We start from the raw sequence: 24,471 nt of genomic DNA, 5'->3' as shown, positions 1-24,471 counted from the left end.
TGAATTCCCCCATCTTTTATTAGACTGCATAACAGAGCCGTGACGTTCTGTTCAGGTCACGGCTGCCGCCCCGCAGGAGGATGAAGTAAGTCAGTGAAGACATTTGAGGTGCAGTGATGAGGTGCTATGAAGCCTGCATGAAAGAAACACAGCTGGAGGCCAGTTTTTTTTTTTTTTTTTTACTATTTCACAGAAACGACTTTTTAATGTCATACAACAGTGAAGGAAAAATCACGATTGGAGACTGTACATTGTTCGAAAAAACATCATCTTGTGATTTTTAATCAACTTTATTGAGTACAGGGCCAATTGGAAAAGGGGATTAGGACCAAAGTGCTCCCACTGAAGCCAGAATAAGCGATATAGACCTCTAGAGGCTGTAGTTATCATGATGACAGCAATGGACAAAGGCACAAGAAGAGGAGTAAAAATAGAACAAATACTAACTAACTAACTAAATAAAGTGAAAGAAACACAACTGTTGATCCAAATCGCATCACTGCGTTTTCCTTTTAGCTTCATACAAAAGAATCCAGTTCGGAGACTGTTATCGACGGCCAGCTTACACAAAGACATTCCAAGAGAAAATGCATCACCTTGGCGTCTTTATTCCGTTTCACATTTACACAGAACATTTTGAAAGTGACGTCTGTTTTCATGGAAACAGCAGAAATGTAGAAAATGATGTTGTTTTCACATTGGGCCACGAGTGGGTGCTGTTGTTTGTTTTTGTAATAAAACCACACACACATACACGTAGGGAACAATACGCTATAAACATTAACAATGGCGAGTACACGGACATTCTAGTGGACAGACGACCGAGTTGGATTGCTATTACAGTTACTCTCACCTCGAAAACTAGCAAGTCCACAGAGAATATGGACTGGAAGTCATGACCCTCTGGAGGCTGCCATTGTTGTTATTGTCCATCTACTCACACATGTGCAGAATAACTATTTACTGCAGTCGGGGTGTTGACAATGTACAAGAGATGTACCCCAACAACTAAAACTGGGTCCGACATTTGTCATTTTTCCTGTGTGCATTCTGGTAGAGTAACTTTAAAATGAGCAATGTTATTACCCTAAAATATATATTAAGTGACTGGATGTAGTGTAAATGTAGTAAAGACAACAAAGCCAGAAGTATAAAGAGTCCAAAGATTGTGTTACTTTATCAGTTTATCACCGAGATTTAATGCAGCAGTCTGATTGTGTTGCACACATGCTGTTTATATAAAGTAAGGCCAATCACAGCCTCTGCTGTTTACCTTGGAACAAATTCTATGTTCTGCAAACATCACGACATATTTGCTCCAAGAAGAGAGAGTTTGGTCATTTGTGTCCAATTTTCTAACTCAAGGGCGAGAAAAAGTATAGTGAGAATGAAGTATTTGGGTTGGTTACTTTTACACAATCTGTTGTGGCCTTCATTTGAGCCCTGCTCTATGTTTCTAACAGGCTTTCTAAGGTTGTTTTATTGTCTACAGATGTGTCTTTCAACCTTTCTTGAAAAAAAAATAAAAAATCTTGCAGAATACCTACCAAGGGGAGAAAAAAAAAAAAAAAGGGACTAAGCTATGATTTAATGGCTTCGCCGGCTTCTGGGCTCTTTCATTCACAGTTAGAGTTTTTCATTGTGGATTTGCATGTTTCTCAGTTTTCACTCTGTGTTCATGTTTTGAAGACAAAACTGAGTCGCCGCCATCGGTTTTCTGTGAAGTTTATTACATTTTTGAAATTCAAACATATAAACACTAAAGAGGAACCATGAGGAGGTCAGCTTGTTGTTTCTACCTGCTTCTGACCAGCAGTGACACAGGAGGGTGGGCGTTAGAATTCCCCCTTCACACTGATTAAAGCTACTTTACCATCACAACAGACAAAACCAATCGATGAAAGGGCTAAAGAAAAGGTTTTTCAATCTACAATGAAACAAAAACTGAAGAAATCTATAAAATATGTTATCTTGCTATAATCCAGTTTATAGAGCATCTTCCACCATTAACTGATGTAACTGCAACTAACGACCAACTGGTAAAGTAACTCAACAATTATTTGCATCTTATTTAGACAGGAAACGTTGCTGTTGACTAATGATACTTTCCTACGTAACTAGTTTCCTCCCATAGATCCTCTACTTTTTAAACAAGTACTGATTTAAATCAGTTTCAACTATTTTGCTGTGTTTGAATAATGTCCAGTCAAATTCAAATAAGGATTTAGTTTGACTCAAATGCTTTTCTCACAAAAAAACAAAAAAACAAACAAATCATAATTCCCTTCTTGGCTTAAAAACTTTGAACCACTTTGGCGAAACACTCTTATTTATCGACGTTGGCATTTCCAAAGCGTTGGTGAAGAGGCTCAAAACCCCGGGCACTGAGGAGACGTTGACTTCACATAAAGCCTCAGTGGTGACCGGCGTTACTATCGATACCTTGCTGCACAGAGCGCCGGGCTGAGCCTATAAATGGACCTCGGTCCCGTTGGCTCGTTCCTGCATCTGCAACATCTGGCCTCAATCTGGTTCCTACGCCCCGCCGTCCCCCGGGGACGCGCTCGCCGCTTAGGTTTCACTCAGCTACGCCTTCAGGGCCTGCTGGGGGTAACGCAGCCTCTCGGTGTGCGATGGAGAAAAGCTTCGCAAGCAATCCGGAGGACGCGGCGTCGACTCCAAGTCGTTATCCGACCTGAACCCGGAGCAAAACAACCTGCGAAATGAGCCTGCAGGGGTCAAACACGGCGTGCCTGCGCCAACGTTTCAGCCCCTGTTTGCGGCTGATACAGGCTGAAACACGCAGTCTGAGTGAGTTTCTGACTGGCAGCCAAGTTCTGCTAATCAAACCAAGGGGAGAGCTAACCGACTCCCCCGCAAAGGCGACTCCCTCCTGCCTCAGTCGCCTTCCAGAGTTTTGTCTCTCACTCCCGTCTTGCCCTGGTTTTTCCTCTCCCCCGCTCTCTTTGTCTTTCCTCTTCCATCTTTCCTCCATTGTCTCCAGCTATGCCATCTGAAACACTTTGACCTTATTGTTAATGGCCATTGGTACAGGAAGTCCTCCCATGATTCAAAAATGACTTAATCAGTTGTTTCTGCTGCAGGATTGAGTCTTAAAATCTGTGAAGAAGTCGGTATTTTTTGGTCCCCTCCTCCTAAAGTTAGTGTATTGTCTTCATTAGATGACTGAAACTTGAAAAAATGTGTCCAACAACGACTGTTGGAATTTTTTTTTGCATAAAACATATCTATGAATTCCCCCAACTCGCCATTTAGAATTCACCTTTACTTAACCTCAAACTCCCCCTACCTCCACAATAAAATGCAGTAATAGATCATCAAACACACAAGGTTAGATTAGAAGTTTGAGGGTGCACAGCTGCTCTACAGGTATCAGGGGCAGAAAAGAATCTGATATTTCGGTAACTTTCTCCTACCAACACCAAAACATGTATACAACAATAAAACACAGGACAATAACATCTGAGACATGAAGCTAAGTCAATGATTTATGTGTTCTAGAGCTATCAGGAGCAGAAAGAACTCCAACATTGCTAGTAGGGTAACTTGGCTCCTCCAAAATGTAAATAATTTCAAGTGGAGACACTTGGGCCCCTTGTCTTGACTTGCTATGAGGTTTTAAAAACTATATCAAATATAAGTTAGACACTTGGCTTGAACTATCACGAAATCCTTTAATGGAAGTCTGCAAACACTGTCTACCACTCGAACAGATATATACATGACTACATCATCAGCATAGAGGTGTATGTTGAGCCAACGACTTTATTAGATTAATTTCTAAAGAGGAAAAATGAATCGAGCCTTAAGATAAAACCCAGAGGAACTCATTTTGTTTAAAACTTGATGTTACTTGCGATTTTTGAAACTTGTACTGAGGAAAGCTGCAAATAGATTATTATAGGACGGGAGTATGAGACTGTTGAGAGAAAACATTGTGAAGCCCTTTGTGTTGGCTGTGTAGCGCGCACACACACACACACACACTCACACACTGAAGAAGCATGCACAGGCATGTAAACCCTGTGGACATAATAACATGTGTGCGTCACGTCACTTCAGAAGGCATCACATTGACTTAGATTCATTTTTTGTGAGATTTATTTTAACCCCACGATAACTGATACAAACAGACTTTTACCCCCGTTGTGAAACCAAATACTACAATAACAAGTACATTTGCATGATGGGGACAAGCTTGTTATCCTCAAAACAGGTGAATCCAGTGTGTGTGTGTGTGTGTGTGTGTGTGTGTGTGTGTGGGTCTCACTCTTCCTCTCCAGGGAGAGGTACCCTACTCAATCTCCAGCTTCCTTCTGGACGCTGATTCCTGAAATGAAATGAAGCAGGGAATAAGCGGACACACGCACGCACACACACACATGCACACACGTAAAAAAAAAAAAGAGAGAGAAAGAGAGAAAAAAAACCAGAACAGCTACACACATGTACAGAAACAGATTCATGACCAAATGAGCCAAAAAAGGATTTTTAGGAGACTTTGGAAAGTCCCCAAAACTTTCCTGTTTGCTCATTGGTCACTTCTCGGGTTTCCAGCATGAGCAGTGGTGGTCTTCGCTGTCCCACCTCCTTTCTCTTCTAGAGGCATGTGTGTGTGTGTGTGTGTGTGTGTGTGTGTGTGTGTGTGTGTGTGTGTGTGTGTGTGTGTGTGTGTGTGTGTGTGTGTGTGTGTGTGTGTGTCAGATATCAGTGATATTGTTCAGCTCTGGGTCCTGTTTTCTTTTGATGGCATGGTTGTGCGTGTGTGTGTGTGTGTGTGTGTTTTTCTTGGCCTGCGCTCCAGAGAAACAAGGAGCCAGCCTCAGAACATATCAGTGTTCACACTATTGTTTTCATAAATTAGGTGAATGTTTTTATTCATAATCTTTTCCCACAAACACTGGACTTAAATTCACACCCTCACATATTAGCTTTAGTCGCTTTTGCAGGTTGTTCCATTGACTTCCATTCATTTCCTGCAGAACCCTGTGGAGCCGAAGCTCGCTGATAACCTCCACACCTTCGTCTGATCCTTCCTAATTTTCCTGTCTGAAAAGATTTCACTTGCTGCAACATAAATACATGATAACAGTTCAAAAAACATTATTTTTTTTTTTTAATTTTTGTGTCCTTTTCCAGTTTGAATGTCCATTCTCTGTCATTATCAACTCAACAGATCTGGAACAGTAACATCAAACTGCACCAACAGCCTCTGGTATTTGTAGTATTTATGACAGCGGCGAAGTAAGAAGGCAATATGAGAAGAAAGACTTTAACCAATGGAGCTGGTGGTTGACTCAATTCTTTTGTTCCCTCTGAAAAGACACGTACGCTTAGTAATGTACTATATAATTATTGCTGTTATGAGAAAGCTCCTCGTCTTTGTGTCCAAACCAAAAATAGCACCACAACGCTGACCACGTCTGTTATTGTCACAATAGGAACACACATGATTAGTGTGCAACTAACTTATCATTTCTTCAAGAAGTAGGAGAAATACTTTTAAAAGTTGGACCTAATGACGGTCGTATAGCTGTATGATTGAAGTGTTGCTGTGACACATTCATGCATTTGTTCACTTTAGTTGATTTCGAACATTAGTTAAAAACAAGTTAATGAGTAGGAGTAGGAAGCTTATTGAATCCTGCACCCTCTCCAGTAGGGTTGCATCCTGTGGGGTTGTTTTTTTTTTTTTTCAATGAATCACATTCTCATAAACTATCATAAACCTAGATAACACAAACAGTAAGTAAATAAACAAGTAGTTCAAGTTCAGCTGAAAATTATAGTTGGAGGAAGATGCTGAGTAATATGGATGTAGTTGGACGTTGCCAATTGGAAAACTTGTACCTGCAACTGAATTACTAATGAGAATAATCCAACCACTGCCAAAAGCAGTGACATTACAGTAAGACATTAGTCCGCTGAGGTGCATTTGCCATCATGCAAATAAGTAAATTTGTTGTTTGAATGTGGAAAAAGACACTTTGACTTTAGTCCTCACGATAACTGCTGATGCTAAACTGTGACCCAGCTACTGATTTCACAACAGTGATCGGTTAATAAGTAATTCGTGTAAAAAGCAGTGGCAGTAACGTCACATTTTTCTTATATATTCAACACCCTATATATGAAAGGGTTTTTTCACTTGTGGTTTGACAAATAGAAAACTCAGATAAAGTTACTAATCGCTCACGTACAGTTTCTTTCTAATTCTAAAACTAACTGATCAAATTGTGCATTTAAATCTAATTATTTCTGTCAGCAACATGTCAAATATGAACTTTTAATAATATTGCAACATTTATCATTGTTAATGCACAGTACATTATAACTATATTCTGATTCAAGAGATATAACCACAGTTAGAAACAAAAAAGCTGAACAGCACAACAAAAAATGTGTCTATAAAAGAACCTTATTGCACGAGGCTGCATAAAGGTGCATGAGACTGCATGAAGTTGCATGAGACTGCATGAAGTTGCATGAGACTGCATGAGGCTGCATGAGACTGCACAAGGCTGCATGAGACTGACTGACAGCTGCATGAGACTGCATTAAGCTGCATGACATTACATTAAGCTGCATGACACTACATGAGGCTCCATTAGACTGTATGAGGGTGCACGAGGCTGCATGAAGCTGCACGAGGCTGCATGAAGCTGGATGAGACTGCATGAAGCTGGATGAGACTGCATGAAGCTGCACGAGGCTGCATGAAGCTGGATGAGACCGCATGAAGCTGGATGAGACTGCATGAAGCTGCACGAGGCTGCATGAAGCTGGATGAGACTGCATGAAGCTGCACGAGGCTGCATGAAGCTGCACGAGGCTGCATGAAGCTGGATGAGACTGCATGAAGCTGCGTGAGACTGCATGAAGCTGGATGAGACTGCATGAAGCTGGATGAGACCGAATGAGGCTGTTCGATCTTACAGGCTTATTTCTTGCACATTTATAAAGAAAACCAGCCGGAGAGTTGATTTCTTATTTATGCCAGAGTCTTGTTTGTCTTGTCGTTTCACTCTGAGTCATTACAAGTAAACTTCAAACCCTGCCCTGCCCTGCCCTGCCCTGCCCTGCTCTCATGAAGGAGAAACTCTGAAGGTTTTCCAGGTCATTAATAAAGTGGCTGACATGATAATGACGGAGATCTCAGAGGTCATAACAGCAAAACATAAACATGGAGGAGAAGTTGACCGAGTACATAAATCTTTTATACATTATCAGAATCTTGTAAAAAGATGTGCAATATCAATACTCACAAACTCAAGTCCAGAAAGAGTGAGTACTGCATATTCACCATGAAAAAGAACAGGTTGCAGTATACATAAACAACAGCTGCAGAAAGACCACAAAGTATGAAACAAATGAGCAAAACAAATCACATAAGATGTCAATGTGCAATAAGAGACACAACAGAACCCTGGACGGATGCAAAATGACCACAAAAGTATGAAACAACAACCACTGAGAAACAACAACACAAGAAGAAGGAATCAAACGAGCCTGACAACCCCTGAAACGTTTAGAAACAGGAGCAGGAGGACCACAAGAAACGCTGAACTGAACAAAATACAGATCGACTGTGTGTCTGTAGTATTCTTGTTAATTAGTTTATTTATTTATTTAGGTCTGTAACCGTTTGTTTTTGTACCAATTTTGCCCATTCTCAGTTTTACAAGTTGTTTTATTCACCTTCAAGCTTATTCTGAACTCCATTGTTGTGTTTTTAACAACTCTCCCTGGGCATTTCATGTGTGTGTTTGGTGGCTGTGAACCTATTAGCACTCGTTTTATACCAGGAAGGAGTTTTTTTTTTCAGATCTTCTGCACAATTGTTTTTGCCCTGGTGTTCATTTCTCATGATTGATGCTGTTTCTCACATCTTGCGGTCATTTTGCCTTCAGCTGTGGGAATTTTTTGCAAAATGGTTCAAGTTCATTTATTCTCTTACACAAATATTGTGTTTCTTTTGTGATATTTTAAGACAATTTTGTTCTCATTATATTTTTGAACTTTTTGTGTGGTTGTTTTTGCCTTCGTTATTAAACTCTTTGTAGTGATTCTCATCATGTTGTTGATTCTTTGTGGGGATTTTTTCATCTTTTTTTCTATCTATCTATCTATCTATCTATCTATCTATCTATCTATCTATCTATCTATCTATTTACATCTTCCTTGTAGATTTATGACTTTTTAAGTGACATTTTATGTAAATTGCCAAGTAAAAAAAAATTCTTTGTTCTCTGAATAAGTTTTCACAAAAGCTATTTTTTCTTTTTGTTTTACTTTCTTTGGGGTTAGATTGTGTTTGATTTATTTGGTTTATTTAAGCATTTTCGTGACTTTGTCGTCTCTTTTTTCATGCAATGCTCATTTTCTTTGTCTTGCTGTGGTCATTTTGCATCAGTTAACAATCATTTCACATCTTTTCACGCCCATTTGTTCCATTTGTCTCTCTCTTTGTGGGTATCTTAGAGGATATCTGACCTTTTGTGGGCCTGAATCTTCTCGCTCAGTAATCTCTTCAGAGGAATGGAGGCTGATGCGGCTCAAAATATAAGTATGTAGGGTTTTTAGACGTCCAAATGCTTTTGGCTCCACTTGTTAAATGTGTCCTGGTGCAGTTTGAGGCCCACGTTGTGGTTTTCTCTTCCTCCCTACTAATCTTTCTCTGTCCTCCTTCCCTCTCTTTTTCTGCAGACTCACCCTCCTCCCTCCAAATTGCCTCACACTCCCTCCTCTCTCTCCCTCTCTCTCTCTCTGTCAGGAAGAAGTGAACAATATGACCTTTAGTCGCCGCGATAACATTCTCCCTCATGAATTCCCCGCCGCTCCGGCTTTCCTTTCACATTCTCACCGGTTTGTTTTCGCTCCCGGCGGCTCTGTTTTTCTTAGAAATGATCATCTCGGCACCCGGTGATTAACGAGCAGCACCAGGGGGCGGCGGGGTGGGGGTGGGGGATGGGGGTGGGGGGTTCAGGCCTCTGCAGGGTCGCACACACCCACACACACACACACACACCTTCATCCAGTGTAGAGCACCGTATGTCTGTTTTTATCCTCTGTGAGCTGCATGGAAAGGTCTACAAATTAGGCCCCCGAGGCCGGGATGGATTCGGCTACAATTAGGCCCTGGGGGCAAACTGTGAGACTGTCGGACCCCTTTCAGACCCCCAGCTCCTTCCCGCTCGCGATACATCAGGTCACTTTTAAGCAGCCATCAAGTGTGGACGATACAGCTGCGTCCTGAATGCTGTTGAAACGTTGAGAAATCAAGGGTCACCTGAGTTCGTTTATGGGTATTTAATTATAGTTGACATGTTCAGGTCGACAGTGAAGGGCTGACCTGTCTTCATACAACAATTTTTTAATAAAGATGGATAGTTACATTGAGTCTTATTTTGGAGCATGTTAAAACGATAAAATGATAATACAAGTGGCTTATATAACGATACAAATCGAGGGTGATGTAAGTGAATAAAACAAGAAGAAGCCTCAGCCCCCTCCCCATCGTACACAAGCACACTGATACATCTGGATCATATAAACTTAGTTCTGGATCTATTATCCAAAATGTTCTCCAGATCTCTCACAAAATGCAATCATTTCCCCTTCTGCACGTAATTATTATTAAACATTGAAATCTATTCACAACTTCTCTACAAATTTAAAGACAAATGCTTTCTTCTGGATCCAGAAAATGATCTCACCAGATATTGAATCACTTCTTTCTGATCCCATTATATGTTCGTCTGCCAGTTTTCTTTTCATCAAAATCCATCTTCGGGTTTTTGAAGTATCTTGTTAACAACATTTTCATCCTGGCAGAAGTAAACAACCTCAAATTCACAACACAAAACTCAAATCATGCAACCGTGCAACGTGTAACAACAACTTGAGTGTGTGCAGCAGCATGAGTGTTGGTGTGAATGCAGAGTGAATTGTGCAGAGTGATCTCCGGTACCTGTTCTTATAGCAGCAGAGCTGTTGGGAAAACTTCCCCGCTGGCTGCCCAGAGTGTGGTGGAGGCGATGGTCCATGTCATCCATCATTGAAAACGCTTTGTTCCTCCAGACGACAGCTTCAAAGCTGAAGAAATCGCGAGAAAATCCAATATCCTGAGGAGAAAACACAATTTTTTATTTGAAAAGAACTTAGTTATTGTCCATGTGGATAATACAAATTTAAATGATAAAATATGATATTGTACAAAACTTATGTGTGACAGTAAAATAGTTGTGACATATAACTACAAACAGTATTTAAATCAACCTGCCTGTAGAGCCCCAAATCTGTCAACAAAGGATTCTTTTAATTAGGATATTTTAGAAAACCTGTCATGCAACTCTTTTTGTTGTTGTTGACGAGCACAGATGAACATAGACTGGTACAAACCAACACAGACCAGCAAAGATTAAAAGAGGCCTGCATGAACCAGAATCTTAAATCACCATTAAAAAAAGAAACGCCACAAGCATCAGACCAGCAGAAACCAGCATTTCACTTAGAAAACCCTCTTAAACCAGCAGTGAATCAGCATAGACCAGCAGCAGGCATGGAGATCAGAATGGACCGCCATTGACAAACCAGCAGAAAGCATCATAGAGCTGGAGTGTCCAACATAAGGATTGTGGGCCCAAACTGGACTGCAAGAGGGTCCAATCCGGCCAAACCATCAAAGTAAAGTGTCCTTAAAAACTGGCGTCATGTTGAGATTGTACTACTAATTTTTGACATTTTCATCACATGCACTCTGCACTACAACAAAGAAAAATGTGTAACTATAAATCTGAAGGTTATCATGGTACTACTTTACCAGTCCGGTCCACTCAAGATGAAATTGGGATGTGTGTGTCCTCGAAACTCTAACTGACACCCCTGTTATAAACCATATCCAACCAACAAGGAGCCGAATGGACCACCATAGACAGTACAGATTATCTTAAACAAACATAATAAACAACCATACACCAACGTAGACTGATGTAGACCAACACCAAACCAGCATTAAATCATCATGGACTGGATAGACCAGCCTCGAGCAGCGTCTTAAACAACCATAGAACAGCTTTGATCAGAATCAGATCAGAGCTCAGACCAACAGAGATAAACTCAGACTAATATTAAACCAGTTATGTTGAGTTATGTTGATGTTGTATTTTGTGTTTTTGGGCCCCTCCCCCATTCTTTAGAGGACAACAGCCACTCAGTTGGTCTGATTCAGTTCGAACCAACTGGACGCAGAGGCTGCAAACGTTTCTATATCAGATGTGGTTGATTTTCTTTGGTCTCGTCGCCACATTACCTCCTTCAGATGTGAGGATCACCGGTGAGGTTGAAATGAGGACTTTGGCGCTCGACATCGACCCTTCTGAGGCGGGATTACATGGTTGTGGGAAAACAACGGCAGAGTGAACATCCAGGCTCCATAATGAGTGCACACACACACACACACACACACACACACACACACACACACACACACACACACACACACACACACACACACACACACACACACATTTGTCAGGTCTGTTCACCTGTGGATCACATGACCTTGCAGGCATGTTGCTGGTGTCTGGCGGGGTTTTTTTTTTTTTTTTTCTCTCTGCAGGTTTTGACTTGATGAACAAGAGAAACGAAGGAAGTGAAGGATGAAACCAGTAATCCATCGGGATTTTACGGTGCGGAGAAGAAATCACCCTTCTCATCTTCACCAGGATGACAGACTTTGTGTGTTTTTATTGGGATTTATTTGTTTGTATGACTGCTCATTTAAAAAGCTCAGGTCAGAATCGTAAAGGAGAAGAAAAACACTGGAAAACATCTCAGAGGTGTTAATTACGGGGGCCCGGACGGGCCAACAACACAACACACCAACAAAAGCAACAACACAACAACAAAGAGTCGCAACACAACAACAAAAGCAGCAACACAACACCAAAAGCCGCAACACAACAACAAAAGCCACAACACAACACCAAAAGCCACAACACAACAACAAAAGCTGCAACACAACACCAAAAGCCGCAACACAACAACAAAAGCAGCAACACAACAACAAAAGCCACAACACAACACCAAAAGCCGCAACACAACAACAAAAGCTGCAACACAACGCAAAGAGTCGCAATACAACAATAAAAGCCACAACACAATAACAAAAGCTAAACGCAGCAGTCGGAGAACTTTTTAGAACTTTTGTTGTTGTGTTGCGACTTTTTGTTGTTGTGTTGTGTTGTTGGCCCTTCTGGGCCACCGTAGTTAATACATCAGAGAGAGCCCATAAAACTTTACAATGTTCATAAAACTCTGAGATAAAACATGAATAAAAGAAACACTTGATCCCTGCAGATTTCTCACAGCTGATGTACAGATGCTTCTGAGCTGAGATCTGGCGCCACCTTCTGAGTCACACTTTTATTGTGAGAGCCAAGACAATCTCATTAAATACCAGGAAAATAAAACAAGGACACGTATCTACGGAGGATGTGAAATGACAAATGTAGGAATAAACGAGTAAATAAAACAATTTGGGAAATTCAAAAAAGGCTAGTTTTGTATTTATGTCCCAGGCAATGCTTTACACACACGAGCATTAAGATCGGTCTTTTTTTCCACTTTTTTATATAGTAGATTCTCTTTCTTCTCTTCATATTTTACTGTATTTATGTGTACGTATGTTATTAAGTTAATGATGTCAGTGTTCGGAATATCGGTCTGAAAGTATTTACAGTTAGTTTATTATTTCCTGAAACTTTCATAGGAAATTAGATTATTTAGTTTTCTTTTTTCCCCTTCACGCTCATTGTCGTCTTTGTTTTAAGTTTGGAAAATGTTTTGGCTTCAAATGCATCAAAAAAAAAATGTGTATGATTGACGAGATCAAGACACTTCATTTCAAAATGTTCCTAAAAATAAAACTTCTAGCAAAAAAATCATTTTAAAAGCTTTAACACAGTCAAAATTATCAAAAGTATTTAGATGGGAAAAAATGTAGGAAAATTCCCGACATTGTTAAATTCTACAAATTCCACGTAATAAGTTTAAAGTCGTATTATTTTGTGCATGATCTCATATTCAGGTAGAAAACATTTCTAAAAGCATAGAAACGTCTTCTAAAACACACGACCAAGTCCAGGACAAGCGATTTACTTCATTTGAGTAAATTCAGGGTATTCAGTTATTTAGAGGAATCTACTCACGTATTGGTTAGTTTAGCTTTTATTTTGGTAAATTCCACACAAAGTTATCGTTTTCAGAAGCGCCTTCCTGAGGCTTCCATGATGTGATATTTAGAAATTTTAGCGATAATAATAAATAAGTTGTACAGAAACTCAATAGATAAAATCCTAACACCTATTTACCACAACATCACAGGCAAATGTACGAAGGCCCAGACGGCCCAATGGCACAACACAACAGCAAAAGCCGCAACACAACAGCAAAAGCCGCAACACAACAGCAAAAGCAAGCACGAAGTAAAGATTTTACTGGAGAAAGAAATACCCTTATATTTTTTAAACCAACTTTTATTGTCATTTCTCTTAAATAATCAGATCAGAACACATTCAGACGGACGTCGTAAGGAGCAGCATTCAGACTTTCTTTGGATGGAATGAGATAAGCGTCACAACAGAACTCTCACAATGAAGAAAAAAAAAAAAAAAAAGCTCCTTACATTCACAGTAAAGCGTTTTGGAATGTGGTAGTAATAATGAAAAATCCAGTTTATGATTTAAATACAATACAGCACTAATAAAATACCAACACACTGCTCCTCATAAAGCACTAAAGTTTTCCCAGCAGACAATAAAACATGGTCTTTATAGTATTTATACACCCTACAGGAGCTATCACACTTATTCATACAATAGAATCACTATTTATCACAGAAGAACAGATATAAAAGAAAATACTGCATCTGTAGGCACATTTGTCCCGCCAGATCATAATTTTTTTACTTGGAATTGTTAGCTTTATACGGACACAAAGCAAAACTATCACTGTTTACTATTAATCCATCTGCTTCTTAGTGATTTTGTTTCTTAGTGATTTCCGTTTCTGACAAGAGAATGAGAAATTTGAAGCTCTCCACAAAAACTAATGGTAAAGGGCTGAAAAGCTGAGGAACAGTGACTCACTGCTGCCACCCAGTGCACAAAAGTCACATTACACGAGACGTTATTGTACTTTTGAAGCAATCAAATCTGGACTTGTAGGATTCTAGAGGAAAATCTCAGTGTTAACATTTCTGGGCTTGAAAGTCATGAAGTGACCACACTGCTCAAGCGTTTCTGAGCCAAAACCGTCTGACAGCTCATTTTAAACTCTGTGAGCCAACACGAGGGCGGAGGAGGGGGTGGGGTGGATGAGGCGGGGGAACCCGATAGTCCACTGGGGATCTCCACTCCGGTGGTGATACAGTAATTCTCGCATGAGTTTCACAGCTCTCGTGGTCGTCGGTGCAGCAGGTCGGGGGGCCGAGGGGACACGCTCAAACACATAGTCCACAATTATGTGAACTCTGGCACACTTTCTCCAACGACACACAATCGACACTGTGTCATCACAGTTCCAGTGCATTATTAAAAAGAGAGAAAACTCAGACTGGAGGCAGCATGACAGACACTGCTCTTGCCAGCGTCTTCACAAAGCTGCAATACATGAAGTACACACACTCCTACAAGGATTCTTTCCAGAAACCCGACGAGAAGCTGAATGAAAAAAATGCTTCCAGTGTTCTGCGTGGCATGACGGTTAGGAATCGCATTCCTCGTGTGCAGTGGGAGACACGGACATAAATCCACCGTTTTATGTAGAAAGTGTGCACAGATGCCTCAAAAAGACCAAAATAACGTGTGTCCATCACATACTTAGATTCCAAAGTGTCTGCAGATGCATAAAAAGAGGTTTGGAGCGTTTCCCTTCGAAAACCTGCCAAAAAGTGCAACACTTCATTTATGTAACTACACACACATTTTCAATTCTAATACTAGTGAAGTTTCTTTTAGAGTTTAGTTAAAACAAGTTAAAAAAAAAAAAAAAATAGAAGAGAACGCAAGGAAAAATACACCCAAATTCTCAAAAATTTGGAACTGATGCTAAATCAGTTAACAGCTCTACGACTTGTATAAATTAATAACAAGCGACACGCTTCGCAAAGCTTCTCTACTTCCACCAGTAAACAGGAGTTTAGTGAAATAGTAACAGACTTGCTTTTTACGGGAGATAACGGCACAAAAGCTTACTTTTCGCCGCATTTTACGGAATACAAGTTGCACTTTTTTTTTTCAGCGCCTATAAATCAAAATATACAATAAATAACACCTACGGCCACTAGATGTCACTGTATGACAACAGAACACCGTTACACTACCACCAGGGAAGTTTATGAAGCATTCTTTGGCCAACTTATATTCCAAACTTACAGTAACAGTTATATTAGTGATATAAGTACGAGTTTAAAATTGAGGCGCCAATAAGCAGAAATTTCAGTAACATAATGTAAAGGTGGGTCAGTTTGCGCTCCGAGGTCGTTATTAATGTCCAGTATTTTGGGATTCTGGTGCCATAGTGTTGAAGACAAATGATCCAGAGATGATGATCAAACGAAGCCAAGTACGCGGTTAAAAGCAGGTCCCAGTGAATGAAAATAGCAGACGGAGCTCTGTGGCATTTCTTCCTTGGACGTCTCTCTGAATTATTGTACTTTACTGCAGCCAAAAGTCAGCGGTTCAGGTTTCTTTTCGCAGTGAGAACGTCCAAAAATCCCTCCGGTACTGTCAAGTGGAGTTTATTCACAGTGTTCTGACAGATTTGAGGTCATCTGCTATACATTTCTCTTTGAAAGTGTTTTTTATAGGACTTAGCGAGCTGATAACTCTGCAGCTGTAATAGAATTTGCAGTATTTTCAGCGGCTGGTTCATAAGGATTAAACAATAAGTCGTTCGCAGACGACCTCCGTCTGAAAGCTTTGCATTGAATTACACAAATATACTTTTGTCACAAGCAGGGTTCCCACAATCAGTGACATCCTGGAAAACATTTAAAATTTCCAGGCCTGGAAATAATCACCGAAAAAAAAAACCATTTTGTTATGTTTAGAGTTTTGTGTTTATAAAAAAAAAAAAAAAACCCTAAAAGGGTTTGTTATGATAAACTGACTTGATTTATAGTGTTCATGCTTTCACAGGACGTTGCAGGTAAAATACAGATTTAAAATGAATAACAAGCCAGTCTGACATTGATAAATTGAAAAATTCCGAACGTCGTAGAAAACAAGCATATGTATTTTGTTTTTTTTTTTAGTTTTACAGCTATCAAACGTTCGGCAAGTTTTACATTATCAAACAAGAAAACACAATTTTCCTTGATTTTACTCACACTAGTGAAACTGGAACAGCTTCAAGAAAGACGTTTGTAGCACATGTCCAAAAGTTTGACATTTTTAAATATTGAATTTTTGTGTATTCGTCATCTTGTTATAAAACCGAATCTGATTTTAGGGTGAAATATTTACACAAAGGATTTTATTTGCTTCCAAGTGTTAAAATAGGCCAATTTGTGTTGTGCTGAACAAATCCTGGAAATAGGGGGTCAAAATATGATGAAAATATTTTGGGAAAATCTGATAATTTAACAGGCAACATGTGGGAACCCTGTGGAATTAACAGAATATGATTTTTATCTATTTTAAAAATAAAATTGTATTTTTTCCCCCCATATTATTCTATTCTGAGAATGATCCCACCTACTATCAAATGTTCATATTTACTGATCTGGAATCAGTGAATTTTATCTTTAAAAGACTAAAAACTGACTATATGATTCTGTCAGATTATCTTCTGTCAGCTGGAGCACAGATCTACAGATCCAGTGCATTTCGATCTCGGTTCTCTAAAGCAGAGACGTCCAATCCAGGTCCAGGAGAGTCATGTTCGCGGCGCGTTCACGAGCTGGCTGCGGGAAGTAAAGTTTCCTACAGAAAGGGAAGTTTTGGGCTTTTTTTTTTTTGATGATGATGACGATGATGCTATTTTTGTAGATTAAGGAAAAAAATCATGAGTTTCTGATTTCCCAGCTCCTTGAACGCACCACCAGACGAGGCCATGCACCAACACACCTGATCTACTGATCAGCTTCTTAATAGACTTTCTGCAGAGCTTCATAAAGACACATCCACCATCAGATTCAGGGGTGTTGGAGGAGGAAAACATGGAGGGCCACCAAGATTTTCAGGATCTCCAGGATCAGGATTGGACAGTCCAAAGCAGCGCCCACACAGGGGATCAAACCTGTGATCTTCTGAGTTAAAGCTACGTTTTCTGGTTTTCCCTGCACATTCAGCTCGAAGGTCTTGGACCTCGGCTGCTCTTCTTCTTTGGTGGCTCCAAGCAGACGCGCTCGTCTACAGGTTCTGGTCCAGCCAGCGGATGTAGCTTTTCAAGCTCCTCCAGCCGACGCTCGACAACATGGGCAGGCGGGAGTACACCATGCAGCCGTGGAAGCCGTCCACGAGGTGGTCGTTGGTCACGTCCACACCGGCGTCCTGCAGGCGTCTGACGTACATCAGCCCGTCGTCCCTCAGCACGTCGAACTCGCAGGTCAACACGTACGCCTTGGGGGTCCTGCTCAGGACCTCCGACTCCGCCAGCAGCGGCGCTGCCCTCACGTCTGTGAGCGCGGGCAGCCTGCCCACCACGCCCGGCGTCCCTGTTTTTCTGACCAGCGGCTTGAAGGGCTTCGCCCGCTCGGTGGGCGGCAGCAGGGCGGTCCAGTTGACCCTGGAGCGCATGGCGGCGGTGACGGCCGGCTCGTCCAGGGAGCTGTGGTTGTTGGCGAGCAGCACGGGCTCCAGGGAGGAGTCTCCGCCCAGGTACTGCAGCCAGAAGCGGATCATGATGTGGCGGTAGAGGATGGGCACGCCGTGGTTCTGCTGGTAGGACGACGTGTGGAAGTCGAGCGTCTGCAGCACCGGGTAGATCAGAGCCTGGATCTTGAACTTCACCTGCTGGGTGTCGTCTACGGCGAGCTGCGCACAAAATCACAAAGCTTCAATCCAGAGCTTAAAGCCCAACTTCTCAAAGAATGCTGAGTTCTCACGCTCAGTAATCCGGCCCGTTTCTGAACAGATATGGGATTATTTTAATCCTACTGCATTGCCCTCCCTCGCCTCAGCCAGTCATCTGGTTACCACCGTGTTAGACCTAAATGTGTGTGTGTGTGTGTGTGTGTGTTTACCCCTTGAGACACGGCAGCAGCCAGGTTTCCCCCCGCGCTGTCCCCAGACACACACGTCCTCTCCGGGTCGATGCCGTAGCGCTCAAACGCCTCCTGGGACAGGAAGGCCCTCGCCGCCGCCATCGCGTCCTCGTACTGATCTGGAAACACCGCCTCTGGAACCAGACGGTAACTGTAGCCGCCGAGACGTTTGCAAGAGCGTCAGTTTTTAAATCAGAAGCAGCTTTTCAAAGCTTCAGCTGCCTCAATGTGCTTTTGGTCCACGAGCCTCATGTTTGACGGCCCTGGTCCAGTCTGCGTTCAGTCCAGGCACAAACGGGTCAGATTGAAGAGGAAACCTCACACAGGATGGAGCTTTTGATATTTATTACCATAAATCAAACTGTAAAAAGCTTCAAACGAGCTGCACTGAAGATTAACTGAGATCTGCTGTGACTCACTGCTGCCACCTAATGTTCAAATGTCACACGCTCGATAACTTCAATCAAAATAAGTAAATTCTTCAATATTTTTAGGAAACTTGAAAAAAATAAAAACATTTTAACAATGTCTCCTGATGCTAAACGCCTCGAAAGCCACGTTCTTGAATTAAAATCCATCTTGGTTGTATGAAATTTGCCGCATCCCAAAATAAAACAAATGAACTGCTGTTTTAGAAGGATCATGAGACACATTACTTGTACATGTTGTTCTTTTTGTTCAGTCTGAACACGTACTTGCAGACTGATTCTTCTGTCTACATTTGTGGAAAGGGAAACACATGTGCTCCACTGAAGGTTAAAAAGCTGCTACAAGTAAGTGTTTTAAAAACCTCAGAAAGTTTACAGGGCAGTATCCGCTGCATGGACATCATTGTCTCAAAATATGAAGCAAATCCAAGGTCAATTCTGCCGATTTCACAGACTGTGACCTCAAAAGATTCCTCCGACAATGAATGAATTATCCTGTCAGGAAACGTCCCCACCAGCCTACTGCTGCCGGCCCTTTGCTTTTAAACTTGGTACAATCGTAAGCATCGATTACGTGCAGTTTAAAACTGAGGAAAGCTATTTTCTTAAATCTGAAACGTACTTGACGGACATGACGACGGCGTCCAGATCTTCAGCCATTGTCCGACAGACGTAGTCGAAAGAGGTCATCCCTGTGAGGAGGAGAGACTCGGTGTCAAAACAGGGAAATGATAATCTATTTTTCTGCAGTCAAATGTACACAGTATTTCCTTTTTTTGAAGTAATCATTATATAAAAATATATGAAAACTTCTGGGCTAAAGTCACAAAATCATACAATTAGATTTTATTTGTAAAACTGTCATGTCGGTCCAAAAACATAAAAATTCATTTTCTTGTTTGTTGCCTCTGATCCAACTATTTTTAAATGAGACAACGCTTCAAATTAAGTGGTAGTCTTTTGAATAACATATGTACTTAATAAGGTTTATAGATTTTTGCATCCTGTTTGCATTTTACACATTGTCCCCACTTTTTTCTTTTGCCGTCAGTAAATGTAACCGAAATTAACCTGAAAAGCTCGATTGGTAAGAAAAGCACAAACTACCAAAAACCTCCAGCTTTGTGTGATGTTAACAAATTGTATGTGATACATAAAAGTACAGGCTGTGTAATGCAGGTCTTAAAGGGCCCAAATCCAAATAATTCCAAAAAAAAGGTTGGGACGATTTCTGAAATACAAACAAAAACAAGATGCAAACAACCTCAAAGTTTTATTAAGATCGCCTCACTTTTCCAGCTCTCAATTTTCGACACATATCAAAGTGAAAATAAACGACATTGCAGAAGTTAACAGGTGAGTGAAACTCACGCATGCTGCCGAGAGCCCATCCTCCCCCGTGGTAATAAAGCACCGCTCTCTTCAGCTCCCCCCCGCCCTTGGGGTGAAAGACTCGGGTTGGGATGCCGCCCAGCAGGGTGTCGGTCACCTGCACGGCGGCGCAGGAGCGGGCGTCGACGTCTTCCACCATGTACACGAGCCGGTTCAACACGTGGATCCGGTGGCACAGGCCCAGCTGATGAGCAATTTCACACTGGAGGAACAGAACATGTGACTGTAAGCAGGGCGGGGAGTCAACCTACAGGTGAAAGGTCACGAGCCCAAACCCTGAGGTAGAAGACAAGACGTCTCTTTGTACTTAAAAGTTACTTAAAACCTGTTATCGCTACATGCAAGCAACCTTCTTTTGTGTCAAAGTGAGCAGGGTGTGTGTGTGTGTGTGTGTCTGAACCTGTTGAACTGTACTGACACATGAGAGGAAGGTGTGAGAGTCTAAAAAGACAACAACAGTTTCACCTCCTGCACACATACACCTACTAAAAAAAACAAAAAGTCATGCTTGAGGTTCAAATGTTCTCACAAGTTTTCTCTTGGAGCTTCTGTGAGTTCACGAGAGGGTCTCCTGCATGACCTCCATAACACAACATGACCTCCTGCATGACCTCCTGCATGACCTCCATAACACAACATGACCTCCTGCATGACCTCCATAACACAACATGACCTTCTGCATGACCTCCTGCATGACCACCATAACACAACATGACCTCCTGCATGACCTCCATAACACAACATGACCTCCTGCATGACCTCCATAACACAACATGACCTCCTGCATGACCACCATAACACAACATGACCTTCTGCATGACCTCCTGCATGACCACCATAACACAACATGACCTCCTGCATGACCACCATAACACAACATGACCTTCTGCATGACCTCCTGCATGACCACCATAACACAACATGACCTCCTGCATGACCTCCATAACACAACATGACCTCCTGCATGACCACCATAACACAACATGACCTTCTGCATGACCTCCATAACACTACATGACCTTCTGCATGACCTCCATAACATAACATGACCTTCTGCATGACCTCCTGCATGACCACCATAACACAACATGACCTCCTGCATGACCACCATAACACAACATGACCTCCTGCATGACCTCCATAACACAACATGACCTCCTGCATGACCACCATAACACAACATGACCTCCTGCATGACCACCATAACACAACATGACCTCCTGCATGACCTCCATAACATAACATGACCTCCTGCATGACCTCCATAACACAACATGACCTCCTGCATGACCTCCATAACACAACATAACCCCCTGCATGACCTCCATAACATAACATGACCTCCTGCATGACCTCCATAACATAACATGACCTCCATAACATCCCGACGACTGTCAGGTGAAGTGAGAGACACTGATTCGCTTGGTGTCAGTTAGTGGGAGGGATACATCTGGCAGGAAGTCATCATTTTGCTCGAGAAGTTCAAACTCGAACCCTGCAGCTCTTGTGAGGCGCTATTGGTTTGCAGAGGTCATGGAAAAGAGGCGGACCAGGCGGCTCAGTGATGCAGACGTGTGGTGAAAGGTTGGCCTGTGTAGTCCAATCATATAGACAAGCTGTAGCTGTTCATGCTGCTTGGAAGACGGTGGTCTGGTGTGATGAATCGGGTGGATGAACCGGGTCAACACATGCAAACCAGGGTGCATTATGGGAAGCAGGTGAGTCAGTTCAGCAGTGTGATGATTTATAACATTCTGCTGGAAAACCATGGGTCCCGTCATCTATATCAGGGGTCTGCAACCGAGATAATCAAAAGAGCCGTTTCCCCGATGTTTCATCAAATAAAATGTGTCTGGAGCTGAAAAACATGCTCGTTATCTGAAATAAAGAAAACGTCCCAAAAAATTGCCATACATACAAAATATCAGGTTGGACTTATGAAGTGACGCAGGTACAATTTAGATATATGTTATATTACCTTTTTAGCTGTTGTTTCCACTTTTAAAGGTTATTACTCAGGTGGTCATAATGTTATGGTTAATATGTGCATGTAATGCATTCATGCGAAAGTTATGTGTGATATTGACTCATAATGAATAATAAATCAAACTTTATTACACTATAAGATGAGAAGAAATTATCATTTTGGGATATAAAGTCGAATGTTATTACCTATATGAAAAAATGTCTCAATATAAAGTAGATTTGTTTTTGTATATCAGGACTTTTTTTTATCATAACAGACAATTTGATTACATTTCATCATGTTTGAGCTTTATGACGGTTACATAAAATCTCCCAGCGTAAACTTGTTCATGGTATAAGTTACACATATCAAACTTATCTTATCACTTAATAAAATATTATGTTCAAGAGTTACATTTGACAACAAATGTGATGTTGTGAAGTAAAAATGTCATGTTATATTGAGAAATTTGATCAAAAAACTAAAAATTATTATTTAGATATGACAATGTGAAAGATGTGCAACGTATTAAATTACTATATGATGATGAAATATATATCATGGTGATATCTTATCACATAAAATGGGAAACATTATTCAATTATAAGATGACGTTGTCCTTTAAGACTATCAAGTCAAAAAATGTAAATCAACCTTGAATGACAAAGTTCAATTCTCATGTTATATTGAGAACTTTTATCACAATACAGTATATATTAAAATACTGACTGAATATTAATTATCATTCAAGCCTTTTTTTCCCCCAGCTATTTAGTTCATTCTTTGTGTAAATGCTGTACATTTTAAATATCAATGTGGCTTGAAAATTAATATCTTATACAGGTAAATTGAATTAGTTGAAAAAAATTGGTAACTTAAAAAAAAATATTACAAAATTAAATAAATATTAAGAGTATTGTCAATTCATCCCCGGCTCCCTATCAGCTCATCCCCCGGCTCTCACCGCCAACAAGGTGGGTCGGAACACCGCGTCCAGCAGCATCAGCTTCCACGGCTCGCACACGCCGTTCGGCAGCGGCAGGTAGATGTAGTAGGCGGCGGCCGCCGCCAGCAGTGCAGCCCCGGCCAGTCGGAGCCTCATCGCGGCGGAGTGTACCTGTCGGAGGAAAACGTCAACATGAGGCTCCGCCGCCACAGGTCACCAGCTGTCGGTGTCTCCGACAGGAAGCGCCGGGACACGGAGGAGGGACTCCGACTTCAAAATAAAACTCACTGGCGACGTTTGTGACGCACTTTTGATGAGACAGGAAGTGTTTTCGCCTAATTTTGAAGGGCTTAAAGTTGCACGATCTTACCGCTCATGGGAAATGTAGTCTTTAAGTAAAGCGCCAGTTACCGTTTTGAAATTCTTCACTAACCAGATTTTATTGACAATTAAATGTTATTACTTTAAATACATACATTTTAAAGGTGTGTTATGACAACTAAAAACAGTCTTTCTCTAATTGGTTTATTTTGTCTGACTACAAAAGCCATTACTGACACATTTCTGCTAACTTCTTGTCCTCCCAAAATACATTTCAGTTTTATTTCTATAGCATCAAATATGATACAATCATTTCAGGCCCTTTTACAGAGCATAAGCAACATTTGAAAGGATATCTCCCTTTTAGCAGATTGAAAGCTTTGCAAATGTAAGTGCAGCAAATGAGTGCATGAAAAAACACCAAATGTATGGATTTATGGCAGCGGTATCAGCAGACCTATGATTGGTTTTGAAAAAACATTGATAAAAATTTTGACATTAACAAAAAGGAAATGGTTGTGAAATCTTCTGCCACAACACTCAGTGCCACACCCCACAAGTGGTTGAACTTTCACTGGACACACCTTTCTTCAACTACCCACACCTGCATCCAATTAAGTCCTAAAGAGCGGGGACCATACAAAAGACACCTCAGTGGCTGGGTCTCTGTCCGACTGACTTTGTTGTTGACTGCAGCTGACATTATGGGGTTGCAATTGAGGTACAACTTCAGAGAACTTAAGTAATTAATGCCAATGACATATAATGATCACAACCTGATGTAATTTGTATGTTTTGTCCAGATGGTTGCTGTTATCCTTGTTAGCTGTTGGAGGACATCAAAGAAATGGTAAATATCTACTGAAAACTGTTTATTGGCTAATTAAATGAATGTGGGCTAAAATATCTCACTTTCAGTCTCCAGAATTGAAAATGTTGAAAAATACCGAGCTGTGCCAGATACAAGTAGCATGGATGCTGCAGATGATGCTTCATCTGGACCTGTTCATATCTTTTATTCTTATCGAGGTGTTGTTAAGGCAAGTAGCTACAAAATACTTCTGCACTTTCTCCTGTTACAAGTGTATTCTAAAGCCCAATGGCAATTGTTGAGACCCTGCTTTAT

At 41.1% G+C, this 24,471-nt stretch overlaps 1 protein-coding gene across 1 annotated transcript; it reads right to left on the bottom strand.

Moving 5' to 3' along the window:
• Window positions 1–16,343: 16,343 nt before the first annotated feature.
• On the bottom strand, window positions 16,344–23,258 carry LOC308125317 (neutral cholesterol ester hydrolase 1-like). Its single transcript, XM_080488970.1, has 5 exons — window positions 23,043–23,258; window positions 20,092–20,314; window positions 19,343–19,412; window positions 18,272–18,443; window positions 16,344–18,062 (listed from the first exon to the last, which is right to left on the bottom strand). Exons 1-5 carry the CDS (start codon window positions 23,178–23,180, stop codon window positions 17,439–17,441), a joined length of 1,227 nt encoding a protein of 408 aa, XP_080345096.1. The 5' UTR covers window positions 23,181–23,258; the 3' UTR covers window positions 16,344–17,438.
• Between the last annotated feature and the right edge of the window lie 1,213 nt (window positions 23,259–24,471).

Source organism: Lipophrys pholis (assembly GCF_963383615.2).
Source record: "Lipophrys pholis genome assembly, chromosome: 20".
Taxonomy (NCBI): Eukaryota; Metazoa; Chordata; class Actinopteri; order Blenniiformes; family Blenniidae; genus Lipophrys; species Lipophrys pholis.
Note: the sequence above shows the minus strand (reverse complement) of the source record. Positions and strands in the feature narration are given on the sequence as shown.